Source organism: Balaenoptera musculus, chromosome 2 (assembly GCF_009873245.2).
Source record: "Balaenoptera musculus isolate JJ_BM4_2016_0621 chromosome 2, mBalMus1.pri.v3, whole genome shotgun sequence".
Classification (NCBI taxonomy): Eukaryota; Metazoa; Chordata; class Mammalia; order Artiodactyla; family Balaenopteridae; genus Balaenoptera; species Balaenoptera musculus.
The window spans coordinates 58,663,066-58,676,624 of NC_045786.1; the positions used below are offsets into that span (position 1 = coordinate 58,663,066).

At 51.1% G+C, this 13,559-nt stretch overlaps 1 protein-coding gene across 1 annotated transcript in view; it reads left to right on the forward strand.

Moving 5' to 3' along the window:
• The first annotated feature begins 2,376 nt into the window (after window positions 1–2,376).
• The window catches only part of PSTPIP1 (proline-serine-threonine phosphatase interacting protein 1), a 41,796-nt gene continuing 30,613 nt past the window's right edge, over window positions 2,377–13,559 (forward strand). Inside the window, exon 1 of the mRNA XM_036843083.1 lies at window positions 2,377–2,812. Coding sequence (XP_036698978.1) covers window positions 2,780–2,812 — 33 coding nt within the window. The 5' untranslated portion in view covers window positions 2,377–2,779. The remainder of the gene's footprint in view (window positions 2,813–13,559) is intronic.

A 13,559-nucleotide genomic window follows, 5' to 3' on the forward strand; every position in this document is an offset into this window, starting at 1 on the left:
CCCCTTGTGTGGGTGATAACACGTGTCCTCCATGTCAGACCCTCTGGTTTTATGTTCCTTGAGGCCAAGGCATCCTCAATGGGTGCAAATAACAAAGTGAACCTGGAAGATCACGTGCCAGGGTTGGACTCTCACCCAGTGGCACCACCAGCCCCAGCAGCCTCCCTGGACTCAGCTTTTCCAGCTACGGATCAGGGTGAGAGGTTCTGGAGGCAGAATTGGAGAAAGGAAGGATGAAACCCATTGTTAAGAGAGGGCTGTTGATTACAGACACCTGTGAAGGTTAAGGCATGGGCTTTGGCATCAGGCAGACCTGGGTCTGAAGCCTAGCGCTTTATTTACTGGCCTTGGGTGAGTTGCATAAACCCTTTAGTTTGCTCCTCTGTGAAGTGAGGATGATGATAACGTGAACCCCACAGGATGGGGTGAGGACTAAGTGAGGTGGTCCACGTAAAAAGCTTCAGCAAGTGCTCCAAAGCCGAGCTGGCTGTTCTGGTGGCCCAAACTTGGGAGCCGCAAAAGGTGAGGTGTGGGGAGGGAGAAGACCTCTCTGCCGCAGAGTACTTTAGATTGATGTCTCCTGTTACTTCCTTCCCTGGTTGCTTCAGCCCACAACCAGCATGGCCATCCGTCCGGGGCGGCCCTGACTGGACCAGAGCCGCTGGGAAAGGAAGGCCTCACGTGTGGGAGCCTTGAGATGGACCTTGGGGGATGGGAGGATTGGCCCAGGGAAGGAAGATGAAGGAAGCCATGTCAGGAGGAAGGCTAGGGAGCAGAGGGGCAAAGTTGTGGAGGTAGGAGTAGAGAGGGTACCTGTGGGGAGAAGGAAGAGGCCTGTTTGGAGCAGAAATTTGTGAGGGGTGATGGGAGGTGCCCCTGGAGAGGCAGGGGAGAGAACCTGGCTATGAAGTTTCCTGCTGATAAGAGGGTAAGAGCCATCTATCGACAGAAAGTTTCTAGTCCGCCTCCAGAACTAGAAGCGTCACCCCATTTGGTAGATGGAAAAACCAAGGCCAGGGAGGCTGAGTCAGTGCTATCAGAGGTGGTGATACCATTGGGATAAGGAGCAACCTCAGCACTTGGCCTTCGGGGTTCAAAGTTATATTTACATTAGCTGTCTTCAGTTGCAAGCAACAGACAACCTGACTGGGGTGCCTTCAATGCTGGAGATGTTTATTAGCTTGACCCCAAGGATTCTGGAGGTAGGGGGTTACCAAGGTAGCCCCACTGCTCTGCAGCTCTCTCTGATGTGTTCTCTCTTGGGTGGTTATTGCAGAAGCGTGGGTGTGCCCCATCTCCAACCCTGGGCTTGCATAACTGGCACTGGGGCTCTTAGCTCTCTCCTGCGGCAGCTCTCATCCGTCTAATCACCACCAGTCAATGGTAAGGGAGGCATCGCCAAGGGTGGTGATTTGTGGACGAGCCTGATTCATCCCTTCTTGCGAACCCACCCTGGGCTCTGGCCCCCCTGCCAATGTCTTCTGCTGAGTGGACAGGCCCTGGCTCCCCAGGGCGGTGTCTGGAGCTCCAGCCCAGGGTTCTTCCCAAGTTGTTACCAGAGAGAGCCCCCAGCACCTGCCCCATCAAAACCAGAAACTCCAGTAACGTTCTCAACACTGTGTCTTTTCCAAAGACTGGGGGTGACAGATGGGGAAACTGAGGCTCAGAGAGTTGGAGGGTGGATTAAGTTCCCTCTGAAGGGTAGGGCCCAGACAGAACAGAAACTGGGGCCTCAACCTGTCTTTTCAAACTCCCACGTTTATGCCTTTGTAATCCTGTCTCTCTCGGTCCAACCACATTCTTCCAGCCTGAAGACTCCATCTTCAGAGGGGGGCTTCCTGCCCCAGAGAGTGTCTAACCTGGGGACTTGGAGGGAAGGCAGTTTCCATAGGCTGTTATCTCTTGGCTAGTTACCTGCTCACCCCATTTCTGTGCTTTCACGGCTCCCCCCAGCACACAGCTCTGTCTGCGCCCAGACTACGAGCTCCTTGAGGGCAGGATGTGGACTGGGGCAACGTTCACCCAGGGTTTGATGATGTTCTAGGCTTGGGTGAGCCCCTCCCTCCCCGAAACGGTTTGCTGGTGAGGGGTGGAGAGTCTAGCGTCTCTGGACCTGGTCTGGGGTGAGGCTTGGGATGGTAGGTGACAGCACCTGGGTTCCTGCCCTCCTCCTTGCCCACAGCTTCAGTGGGCCTCAGGCTCCCTAAGTTTATGGCCGCTGAGAATGGTCCAGCTAGGGCATCGGAAGGAGGCAAGTGGAGGCAAGCAGCAGGGTGGCAGATGGCAGGCGGGGCTGCACAGGGGAGCACAGCGGCTCCACTTCCTGTGCGGCGACGGCCCTGGAGCCTGCCCTGGGGGAGGTTGCACAAACCTACCTGCACCGGCCCCGGGCTGCCTCTCCCACTGGCCCCTGCCTCCCCACACCCCGGGGCTGGCATCCCTGCTCTCAGTCCTGCAGCCTGCACTGTGTCCTCCGTCTCCACGGGGCTGGTGAGGGGCCGGGCCGGACACTGGGACCCGCCCTCCCATCACTGGGCACCAGTCCTTCCTCATTTTGCTGCTGATTCTAGCCCCAAACAAAACAGGTTGAGCCCTTTTCCTCCCTCCAGCAGTCTCTGGCTTACAGCTGCCTTCTGAGGCACTGCAGACGGCGCCGGCCTGGAAGGGGGGCCCTGGGCCAGCCCTGCCGGGACGGGGACGGTGCGCCTGGCTCCTGGCCCTCGTTCAGCCCTGTCTGTGGCAGGAGAGGGAGTTTTGCCGTGGCAGTCGGCTGAGGAAGATGCCCCAGCTTCAGTTCAAAGATGCCTTTTGGGTGAGTGAAGACGGCTGTGGGTTTGAGCCAGTGGCGTGTGCCCCGGGGAGGCCAGCCCTGCCGAAATTTCCCCAGGGCGGTGGGTGGGGATGCGGCCCCAAGAGGGGGCTTTCTCATAAAAATAGTGGTTGACTTTTGGGCTTTATCATCGTGGAGGTGACTTGGGCTGCTCTGAGTCGGGAGAGGAAGGGGGTCCTCAGTCTGGGGTACTGATTTCTCTGCAAACTTCAACACAGTGAGTGGGGGATAGTCTCTGGGCTCCCAGGGCTGATTTCTCCCCTGAGTGACCCTCTCCCCACAGCAGGAACTTTTTAGGAGTGTCTGATATATGGGTGGGAGCTCGAGGAGGTCTTGTGAGGCGAAGGAGGGAGGGAGTCACAGGTTTGGGGACCAGAAAAACTTGACTTTGGATCTTGGCTCTGCTATTTAGAGGCTGGACAAGTCATTTTACTTCTCTGAGTTCCATTTTCCCCCATCTATATAGTAGAGAGAGCTATTAATAAACATACCAACTGGATGGGAGGGTTAAAACAAGGTGATGTAACAAACTCCCCCGCACCTTGCTGGAGCGCCAAATGGGAATTCTCTTCCCCTCACCCAACCCCTCTTCCTCGCAGACCTTAGGGGTCCTTTGAGGAGGCAACAGGGCTGGGCAATTCCTCGCTGGCTTTCTTAAATCCAGAGCACATGTAAATCAAGCCTTTTCCTTGTGAAATTCCAGCACCCAGCTGGCTCGTGGGGGTGAAATGCTTGGCCCAGGCCACACAGCCCGCAAGCCCAGTTTGGACCCCAGATCCCTTCAGCTTTTTTCCAGCTGTCTCTCAAGCTCCCCCTCTGCTCCTCAAGCTCTGGCTGTTCCCAGTGGCTCACAGGAAAAAGCTGAGACCTCTCTGGTTAGCGCTGGGGAATGTGGCTGTCCTGAGGGATCCCCTCCAGCCCTGCAGAGGACACCTGGCTCTTTGATCACTTCGCACGGCCTCAGTCGACAGCCTGGCCTCCCTGGGCCCTTTCCTAGGGCCTCCGGCCAGGAGGACGAAAGCTAACGAGCCAGGTCTTCCTTCCCTTCCAGGCCACGCTCCGCTTGGGGCCCGTGGCCAGAGTGTGAGTGGCCTGCTTCCCGCTGGCACTGCTCGCACAGTGGGCAGAGGGATGCCTCTCTAGGCCTCCGTTTCCCCATCTCTACAAAGAGGGGCTGGAACCGGCCCAGAGAAGCCAAGGGAGGCAGACCTGGCTCGGCCCATTCCAAGCACCAGGCTGGCAAATGGGGCCCGTGCGAGGGGCAAGGGGTGAGGGGCTGCAGGGGTGGGGAGACAGGCCAGACAGTGAGCCATTACATCACTGCTCTGACTTAAAGTGCAAAGTCTGGGGAAAGGACAGGGCCTGAAAATCCAGGTGCTCAGTAGCCCAAGGCAGGCCAGGACACCTTGACTAAATTTTAGCTCCAGGACATCTGTCCCAGCCCAGAGCCCCTGGGTCCACCTTCTCTAGGACAGAGCTGGGCCAAGGAATAGCCCTAAGGCAGGATCTGGGCAGCGGGGGATGGTACATGAGGGAGAGCAGGGTATGGTGGCAGCAGCCCACCTGTGGCAGCTTCCTGAGCGGTATCCCGCCCACGCTCTGTGCTCTCCCCACCTCTGAGCTGCTGCGGGCTTCACTGCCTACAGGTGCCCCCTCTCCGTCACTGCTGGCTCCCGGGGCCTGGGGTGAGGGTGCAGCTTCCCTAGGGAAGGCTGGAGCAGAGCGGGAGAAGTGGCCAGTGGGAGCCTTTCACACTGAGCCTGGGCAGATGCCCCAGAAGGTCGGTGGCAGCACCACTGCCCCCAGGGCTCTGAATTCTAACACCTCTCACTGGCGCTCAGCCCCGCCCAGCCCAGGAGGACAGCTAACAGTTACTGAGCATTAAAGATGTGCCAGCAGCCCGTTCTCAGGACTGTGTATCTATTCACCCATTTAAACCAAGGAGGTAGATGCTATTGTTATCCCTATTATTCGCAAGAGGAGGCTGAGGCACAGGGAGCCTAAGTCATTTGCCCAAGGTCACGTAGCTGGGATGAAACCGGACAGGTTGGCCCCAGTGTCTGGGCTCTCACCCAGGTGCTTCATTGCTCTTCTAGCAACAGGGCCCATCACTGGATCTTCGGGCCACGTTGGTGGAGGAGGGAGAAAAACTGTCCTTCCCACCTCCCAGAGAAGTAAGATCAGATGAGGTCCATAGAAGTCTTTTAAAGCCCAATTTACAGACAAGTCTGTAAAACGGAAGACTTAACGATCTAACTGCCATGGGGGTGTTAGGGACAGGGCCCCGCCTGCCCCTCCCCCTGGCTTTCCCCCACCCCAGTCCAAGGCGCACCAGCTCATTGTGAGGAGGGAAACAGAAGTGTTTTCTGAGGAGCTAAGAGCTTGCATTGACGCTTATATACTTTACTCATATGAGATGCCCTATAGCGGTTAGGGCCCATGAACTCTGATTTTACCCACAATTATAACAAGCTTGGCTGTGTGGTCTTTTAACCTATAGATACAGCAAATAGTAGGGATCTACATTTGGTTAAATACTGGTGGGCCTGAACTGTTAGAGACGGTTTCACAGATAGCTGGTAGCCTGATAGCAAGAGGAGACAAAAAAATTATAAAAAGCAGACATAGTGGTTCAGAAGTGGTGGGAACATTCAGCCTGGAAGCAGACCAGTACTGTCCCTCAGTAGGCCTATATTTGCAATTTTGCCAGTGTGGCCACACAGTATTTATTTATAGCCTGCGTTTATCTTCAGCAGAACATTCAGACGCAGACCGCTGTGGGACTGAGGCAGGGGCGGTCCTGGCCACAGGGGGAGGGAAGGGATCATTTGATTTCTGTTATACACGCACAGTGATAAAGAACATCACAGCTTTGCAGGAAGTCTGTGGCTGAGCCTCAGAGCAGGGGCTGTCGGAGAGACAAGGTTGAGGACGAGAATACCAGGTGCTCGAGCTGAGGGGGCCTTAGAGCTCATATAACCTAACTCAGCACCGAGCGGCACAGAAGCCCCCAGAATGAGGGGATACCACCCCCCTTCCCCAGTACACACAGCTTTCCTTGCCAAACTGTATTGCAAGAAACACCTGTCTGCCTCCTCAGTATAGGGCTGGCGAGTGCAGTATGTGTTCAGCCAATGTTTATAGAATAAGTGAATGAACAGTAAATGCATCCACGGTCCTAATGCCTTCCTGAACCTATCTTCTCCTTCATTTTACTTTAGTTACATTCTGCAAATGTTTGTTGAGAAGGGTTCACTACCAGGTAGTCTAAGCTGGGCCTCTGATCCTCACCCTCACGTCCAATCAGATGAATGAGACTGTCTTGCCCTCAAGGAGGCCAGAATCCAGTGCTGGAGACTGAGCTTCTCTGATAACACGGCCAGGCACGGGTCACACCCGAGGGGTGCTCCGAGCTGCGCTTTCCCCTCCTACCCCCTCATTGCCTCCCAGACCTATATGTCCAACCGCCTTTGCAAAGAAGTCACTGGATATTGCTTCAAGAGGGAAAATCTAGGTCTGGACCAGGTTTTATTAAGATCCACATCCTGTCCCACTTGGGGTTGTTAAAAGGAAAAGTAAGGGCCGCATATACTACCTCTCACTCCCTGCTCTTCCCTCCCTGCCGCCCCGGCTTTGGGCAGGAACCATCAATGGGGACAGAGAGAACAGGCCTGAACTTTTCCCTCTGACTTGAGGTCACATCTCTCCCCTTTGAGGCTGGGCTCCAGCTTCATCTGGAAACGTCTGTGCCAAGCTGGGAGGAGCTGAGCTCCCCAACAGAGGACAGAAGGAGGTACCACATCCTGGGGTGGGGGAATGACTCACCCAGGATGCACGGGGTGAGGGTGGGGAGAGGGGACTCAGGCCCCATGTGTCTGATCAGCTACTGTTGCCTCTTCCCCTTCCCAGTTCTGAGACTCTGAGGTTCCCCACTGAGGAGGAGACTGAGGTGGGGATGACCTTCTTTTCAACATAATTCTGTTTTGAATGTGTGTGAGCCTGGGTATGATTTCCTCATCTTCAAAACACCATTGTTAGTGACTGCATGGTCCTCCAGCTGGTGGATTTGGTGGACATGCTGTGATTTATTTATCCAATCCCGTATTGTTGGACATTTAGGTTACTGCCAACTATTTAGTATTCTGGACAGTGATGTACTGGGTAGATCTTTGTGTATCAAGGTTTTGCACTTGAGGACTACATCTTTGGGTAGCTTCCCAGAAGAGGAGGCATTCCTGGGTGAGAGAGTGGGCCCAGTTCTCTAGCATTTGGCACTAGCAGTCACTTTGGGACCCCTCATAGTCCTCTGGCTGGGCAGGAGCCTTTTCATCCAGGAAAGAGGGACCAGAGTGACCTGGAAGGGGCTGAGAGGACTGGGCCTGGAGGGGCTCTGCTGGGAACCTAAGCCCACTCAGGCCTTGTGGGTGGACTTGCAGCAGGGAAGGGTCCTGTGGCCTTGAAGGCTGAGGGGGCCAGTGGCTGAGGAGGGGGGTCCTTCTGAGAAAAAGGGGATTGTAGAGGCAGGAGGTGGGAGAGGGAGGCCCCTGGCTGTCCTTCCTTTGCCGCCACCTACTGCCTTCCCAATGTCTCCCTGGCCATGGCTGTCAGAAGGGATGAGGATGGACTCTCTTTCCGTGCTGGTTGCAAAGCTCTTCAAGGCATGGTGTTCTGTGTGAAAAGCATAGAGCCAAGCGGTGTGTCTTGCATGCGACCTGTTGTGAAAAGTGGGGGAAATAAGCATTTATGTCGGCACAGGCTTGTATTAGCAATGAGAGTCTCTGGAAAGACACACAGAGAACTAATTAAAGTGATGACCTTGGGGGGAGTCAGAGAAAAGAGACTGATGGGTTACAGGGCTGGGTGGCAGTGAGCGTTGTCACTGTATCTTTTTATAGTTTTTAATTTTTGAACCATGCAAATGTATTACCTATTGAAAAATTAAATTACACAACTAAAAATGAAAAAGAGGATGTTTATTTCCTGTTCTGTGAAGATTTTTTTTCTCTGAGTCCCAGCTACTTAAATCATCCCCAGAGGAGTGGCAACAGTGCCTGTTTGTTCAGTGCCTATTAGGCGCCAGGCACTGCGACAGTCATTCCATGTGTGTCCCCAAACCCACCCTGCAGGGAAGGGCTTACCAACGTCCTCCTGTCTGCAGAACGGAGGCATGGGCAGGTCAAAGGCCTAGTTCATGGTCCTACGTCCTGGACAGAGCAGGGGCACCCACCTAGCTCTGTCGGACCGCATCCCGTTCTGCCCCTGACTCCAAGGAGATTCACCAGTTCTTGGTTCAGTTGTAACTCCTGTTGGATATAAGGGTGGCTCCCTATATGTTAACACTGGTTTCCATGGTTTTGGGAGTAATGTGATTTTTCTCTCCATAATTTTCTGCAAGTGATCACGGATTACGTATTTCATTAAAAGGAAAATATTTAAAAACACAACTAAGCAATTTCTGTTTTCAAGGCCAAGATGGTATTTTTAGGCGACATTTGTAGCTCGATAGCATGAACTCTTCCACGTACTCTGTGTACACTCTGTGGTGCGTGTGCCCCCTGGGACCTGAGAACTTGGCTCCTCAGCGCCCACTCCACAGGACGCGGTTGGCTGTCTAACGGCGATAGGTGACTGCAGAGGTCTGTGGTTGTGGTTGCCCTGCTGTTGCGATGCCTGCAGATTCTCTCCTGTAGGATTTCCTGGCGGCAGTGTCCTGGGCCAAGAACATAACCCACACCTTTGATTTTATTATTGGTGGAAAACAAGATCTGCTTCTCAAGACCCTCTTTTTGGTCCAATTCCCAGGAACTCATGGACTTTTCCTGGCTGCTCCTGGCACCTCCCCCCAGCTGGGGTTGCCAGCCCCTGGGATGGAGAGGGAGGGCCTTGCTTGGGTTTGGAAGGGTTGGTGAGGATTTGGGACGTGGCAGGAGGGCAAAGTGTGCTCCAGGTGGAAGGAATGGCACAGGCAAAGGTGTGGAAGGGGGAGAGGGCACAGTGGGTTTGCAAGGCGGTTTTCTGGCCCAGAGGACTGCGTAAGGTGACTGGTAGGAAGGGAAGGCCCTTGCCGGCTTGTGAAAGGTCTTGACCAACCTTGAGTGAAGGCAAAGATGCGTTCTTCCTTTTTGCACCCTCTCCAGTGACGGATGTTTCCACTCATGCAAAGAGGCTTGGAGGCTGCAGGCTGTGGGTAGGATGCCCGCCCACCTCGCCTAGAGCCTGGCTGACGCTGCAAACCACACGATGGAGGGAACGTGTTGTGGAAACTGAAACTGCCTCACTTCCAGCTAGAGAGAGTGGTACCCTGTGCCCTGGGGGCTGCCCATGCTAGGGCTCCCTGCTGGGCTAGCTCCGGAAGGTCCCTCCCTCATGGGCTCAGTCACTCCCTGTCTTCCAGTCTCAGAAGGGGAATAGGCCTCTTTGAAGCTTCCACCCTCACTCGCTGAGGGGAACCTGGAGAACCCTTTCCCCCCTCTGAACTTCAGTTTCCTCATCTGTAGGACGTCAGAGTGATTCTCACCTAAGATAAAGGCTTTGAAGATGGAGAGGCTCAGGGGACCACATTCTTCTGCTCAGCATTGGGAGTTAGCAGACCAGGAACAGATCCCAAGGGATCCCCACTTATAATTGGATAGGCACCTGCAGGGTGAGCCTCATATGTGGATCCTCCCAGTCTCAGGATGCCTCCCCAACTCTGTTCACCATTGCATATTTTTTTTTTTTTAAAAGCACTTTTCTTTTTTATAGCTACTTTATTTATTTATTTTATTTTATTTTTGGCTGTGTTGGGTCTTCGGTTCATGCAAGGGCTTTCTCTAGTTGAGGCAAGTGGGGGCCACTCTTCATCGCGGTGCGGGGACCGCTCTTCATCGCGGTGCGCGGGCCTTTCACCATCGCGGCCCCTCCCGTTGCGGGGCACAGGCTCCAGACGCGCAGGCTCAGTAGTTGTGGCTCACGGGCCCAGCTGCTCCGCGGCATGTGGGATCTTCCCAGACCAGGGCTCGAACCCGTGTCCCCTGCATTAGCAGGCAGATTCTCAACCACTGAGCCACCAGGGAAGCCCGCCATTGCATATTAAATTCCACCATTAGAGAGTCATTCCTATGGCTTCAGGCGACAAGATGCAATAGCCCCATGAGGTTGTTATTCTTATTCCTGCTTTATAGAGAAGACTGAGGCTTATAGAGGGGATGTGGACCTGGGGATGCCACCCCGTTGGACTTTGGGGCTGCTGGGCTAGGCCGGGCTGCTACCTTCCCAGGCCAGTTCAGAAAGCCCCTGGCGTCAGTTTGCCGAGACCCTGGTACCCTGAGCGATGGGTGACAGAGGAGGCGGGTGAGTGACATCCCCTTCTGCTGGTGTTGACAGGCCACCCACTATTGGGCAACAGGAAGTGTCTGCTGGTGCTCCAGAGACTAGCAGCCCGGGTGGGGATGGGGCAGCCAGATGGGATCAGGGCTTCCCAACTGCAGAAATGGAAAAGCAGAAGCTGAGCTATACTGGAGAGGAAAAGGGGGTGATGGGCTGAGTCAGGAGAATGCTTGACCTGTTCAAGGGACAAGGAGGCCTGTGTGGCTGGGGCAGAATGATAGAGGTAGAGAGTAGTTGGAGATAAGATCAGAAATGTGACAGGGGTCAAAAATCCCAACGCCCAGGCACTGCCACAGGTCAATTGCATGCAAATTTCAGGGTGGAGGAGCAGTGTTTTTCAAAGTTCTCCAGTTTCCAAAGTGCAGCCAAGGCTGAGAACCATTGGTGTAGATCACTGTGGTGTTTCGGATGCATTGCTGTTGCTGACAATGAGCATATATCTGGCTTTTACCATTTACGTGGCCTCATCTGACTCACTTGTGAATGAGTAGAGGGTAGAGGGTTGTTTTTTATTTTAACCTTATAACCTTATACAATTACTTTTTTTGTGGTCAGTATACGTAACGTAAAATTTACCATTTTAACCATTTTTAAGTGTGCAATTAAGTGGCATCAGTACATTCACAATGTTGTACAATCATCACCACTATCTATTTCCAGAACCTTTTCAAATTTCAAACAGAAATTCTCTACTCCTTAAATAATTACTCCCTATATCCCTCTTCTCACCTCCTACTCTGCTTTCTGTCTCTTTGAATTTGCCATGCTAGGGACCACATATAAGTAGAATCAGACAATATTTGTCCTATTTCATTTAGCATAATGTCTTAAAGGTTCATCCATGTTTTAGCATGTGTCAGAATTTCATTCCTTTTTATGGCTGAAAAATATTCCAATCTACATATATACCTCATTTTGTTTATCCATTTATCTGTTATCGGGCACTTGGGTTATTCCCTCATTTTGAATATTGTGAATAATGCCGCTATGAACACAGGTGTACTAATACTGGTTTGAATGCCTGCTTTCAATTCTTTTGGGTATATACCTAGGAGTGGAGCTGCTGGATCATATGGTAATCCTATGTTTAACATGTTGAGTAACTGCTAAATTATTTTCCCCAGCAGCTGCTCCATTTACATTCCCATCAGCAATGCACGAAGGTTTCAAACAAACAAACAAAAAAACCCCCAAAAAACAAAACAATGCACAAGGGTTCTGATTTCTCCACATCTTCACCAACACTTGTTATTTTCTGTGTGTTTTTTCCCCCAATCATAGCCATCCTAGCAGGTATGAAGTGGTATCTCTTTTTGGTGTTTTGGTGTTTTTTTTAAACTTTGCCTCTTTATTTTATTTTTTTAAAGTTTATTTATTTATATGGCCATGCCATGCTGCATGCGGGATCTTAGTTCCCCTACCAGGGATTGAACCGTGCCCCTTGCAGTGGAAGCTCTGAGCCTTAACCACTGGACTGCCAGGGAAGTCCCTCATTGGTGTTTTGATTTGTATTTCCCTAATGACCAATGATGTTGAGCATATTTTTTTATATTTATTGGCCATCTGTATATCTTCTTTAGAGAAATGTTTATTCAAGTCCTTTGCCTACTTTTGAATTGGGTTGTTTATCTTTTTGTTGTTCAGTTTTAAGAGTTAGTTTTTGTATATGGTGTTGAGTCCAACTCCATTCTTTTGCATGTGCATATCCAGTTTCTCCAGCACCATTTGTTGAAAAGACTGTCTTTTCCACATTGAATGGTCTTGCCATCCTTGTTGAAAATCAGTTGACCATATATGTGAGTGCTTATTTCTGGCTCTCTGTTCCATTCCATTGGTCTGTATGTCTGTCCTTATGGCAGTACCACACTATATTAATTACTGTAGCTTTGTAGTAAGTTTTGAAATCAGGAATTGTGAGTCTTCCAACTTTGTTCTCTTTTTTTTTTTTCAAAATTATCAGCTATTGAGGTCCTGAGTTAAGGTGTTTTTATTTTTTTAATTTTTAATTTTTTTAAAATATAGTTGATTTACAATGTTGTATTAGTTTCAGGTATACAGCAAAATGATTCAGTTATACATATTATATATTGATATATTCTTTTTCAGATTCTTTTCCATTATAGGTTATACAAAATATTGAGTGTAGTCCCCTGTGCTATACAGTAGGTCCTTGTCAGTTATCTATTTTATATATAGTAGTGTATATCTATCTATCTATCTGATAATCCCAAACTCCTAATTTATCCCTTCCCCCCTTTTCCCCTTTGGTAACCATAAGTTTGTTTTCTATGTCTGTAGATCTATTTCTGTTTTGTAAATAAGTTCATTTGTATCTTTTTTTTTTTTTTTTTTTTAGATCCCACATATAAGCGATATCATATGATATTTGTCTTTGTCTGGCTTACTTCACTTAGTATGATAATCTCCAGGTCCATCCATGTTGCTGCAAATGACATTATTTCATTCTTTTTATGGCTGAGTAGTATTCCATTATATATATGTACCATACCTTCTTTATTCATTCAGCTGTCGATGGACATTTAGGTTGCTTCCACATCCTGACTATTGTAAGCAATGCTGCTATGAACATTGGGGTGCGTGTTCTTTTTTTTTTTTTTTATAAATTTATTTATTTATTTTTGGCTGTGTTGGGTCTTCGTTTCTGTGTGAGGGCTTTCTCCAGTTGCGGTGAGTGGGGGCCACTCTTCATCGCGGTGCGCGGGCCTCTCACTGTCGCGGCCTCTCCCGTTGCGGAGCACAGGCTCCAGACGCGCAGGCTCAGTAGTTGTGGCTCATGGGCTTAGTTGCTCCACGGCATGTGGGATCCTCCCAGACCAGGGCTCAAACCCGTGTCCCCTGCACTGGCAGGCAGACGCCCAACCACTGCGCCACCAGGGAAGCCCGCGTGTTCTTTTTGAATTACAGTTTTCTCCGAATATATGCCCAGAAGTGGGATTGCAGGATCATATGGTAGCTCTATTTTTAGTTTTTTAAGGAGCCTCCATACTGTTCTCCACAGTGGCTGCACCAATTTACATTCCCACCAACAGTGTAGGAGAGTTCCTTTTTCTCCACACTAGAGATGTTTTCATAGGTGAGGAAACTGAGGTTTGAGCCTTCCTGAGGTTGCCAACCTGGACTGGCCACCAGTCTATGACAAACCCCCTATAACTCTCCCAAACCTGGACATACTTGGGGATGGTGGGCTCCTCCTTACAGATGCCCTACCTCTGGCCCCCTGAGAAGGCCCATGACTTCTGAGCTTCCTTGAGGCCCCACCAGCTCTCACTCTTCAAGGAGGATTGTCCCACAGGCTGGGGTCACCGACTTCTTCAGACGATCATGAGAAGGCCCTGAGGGA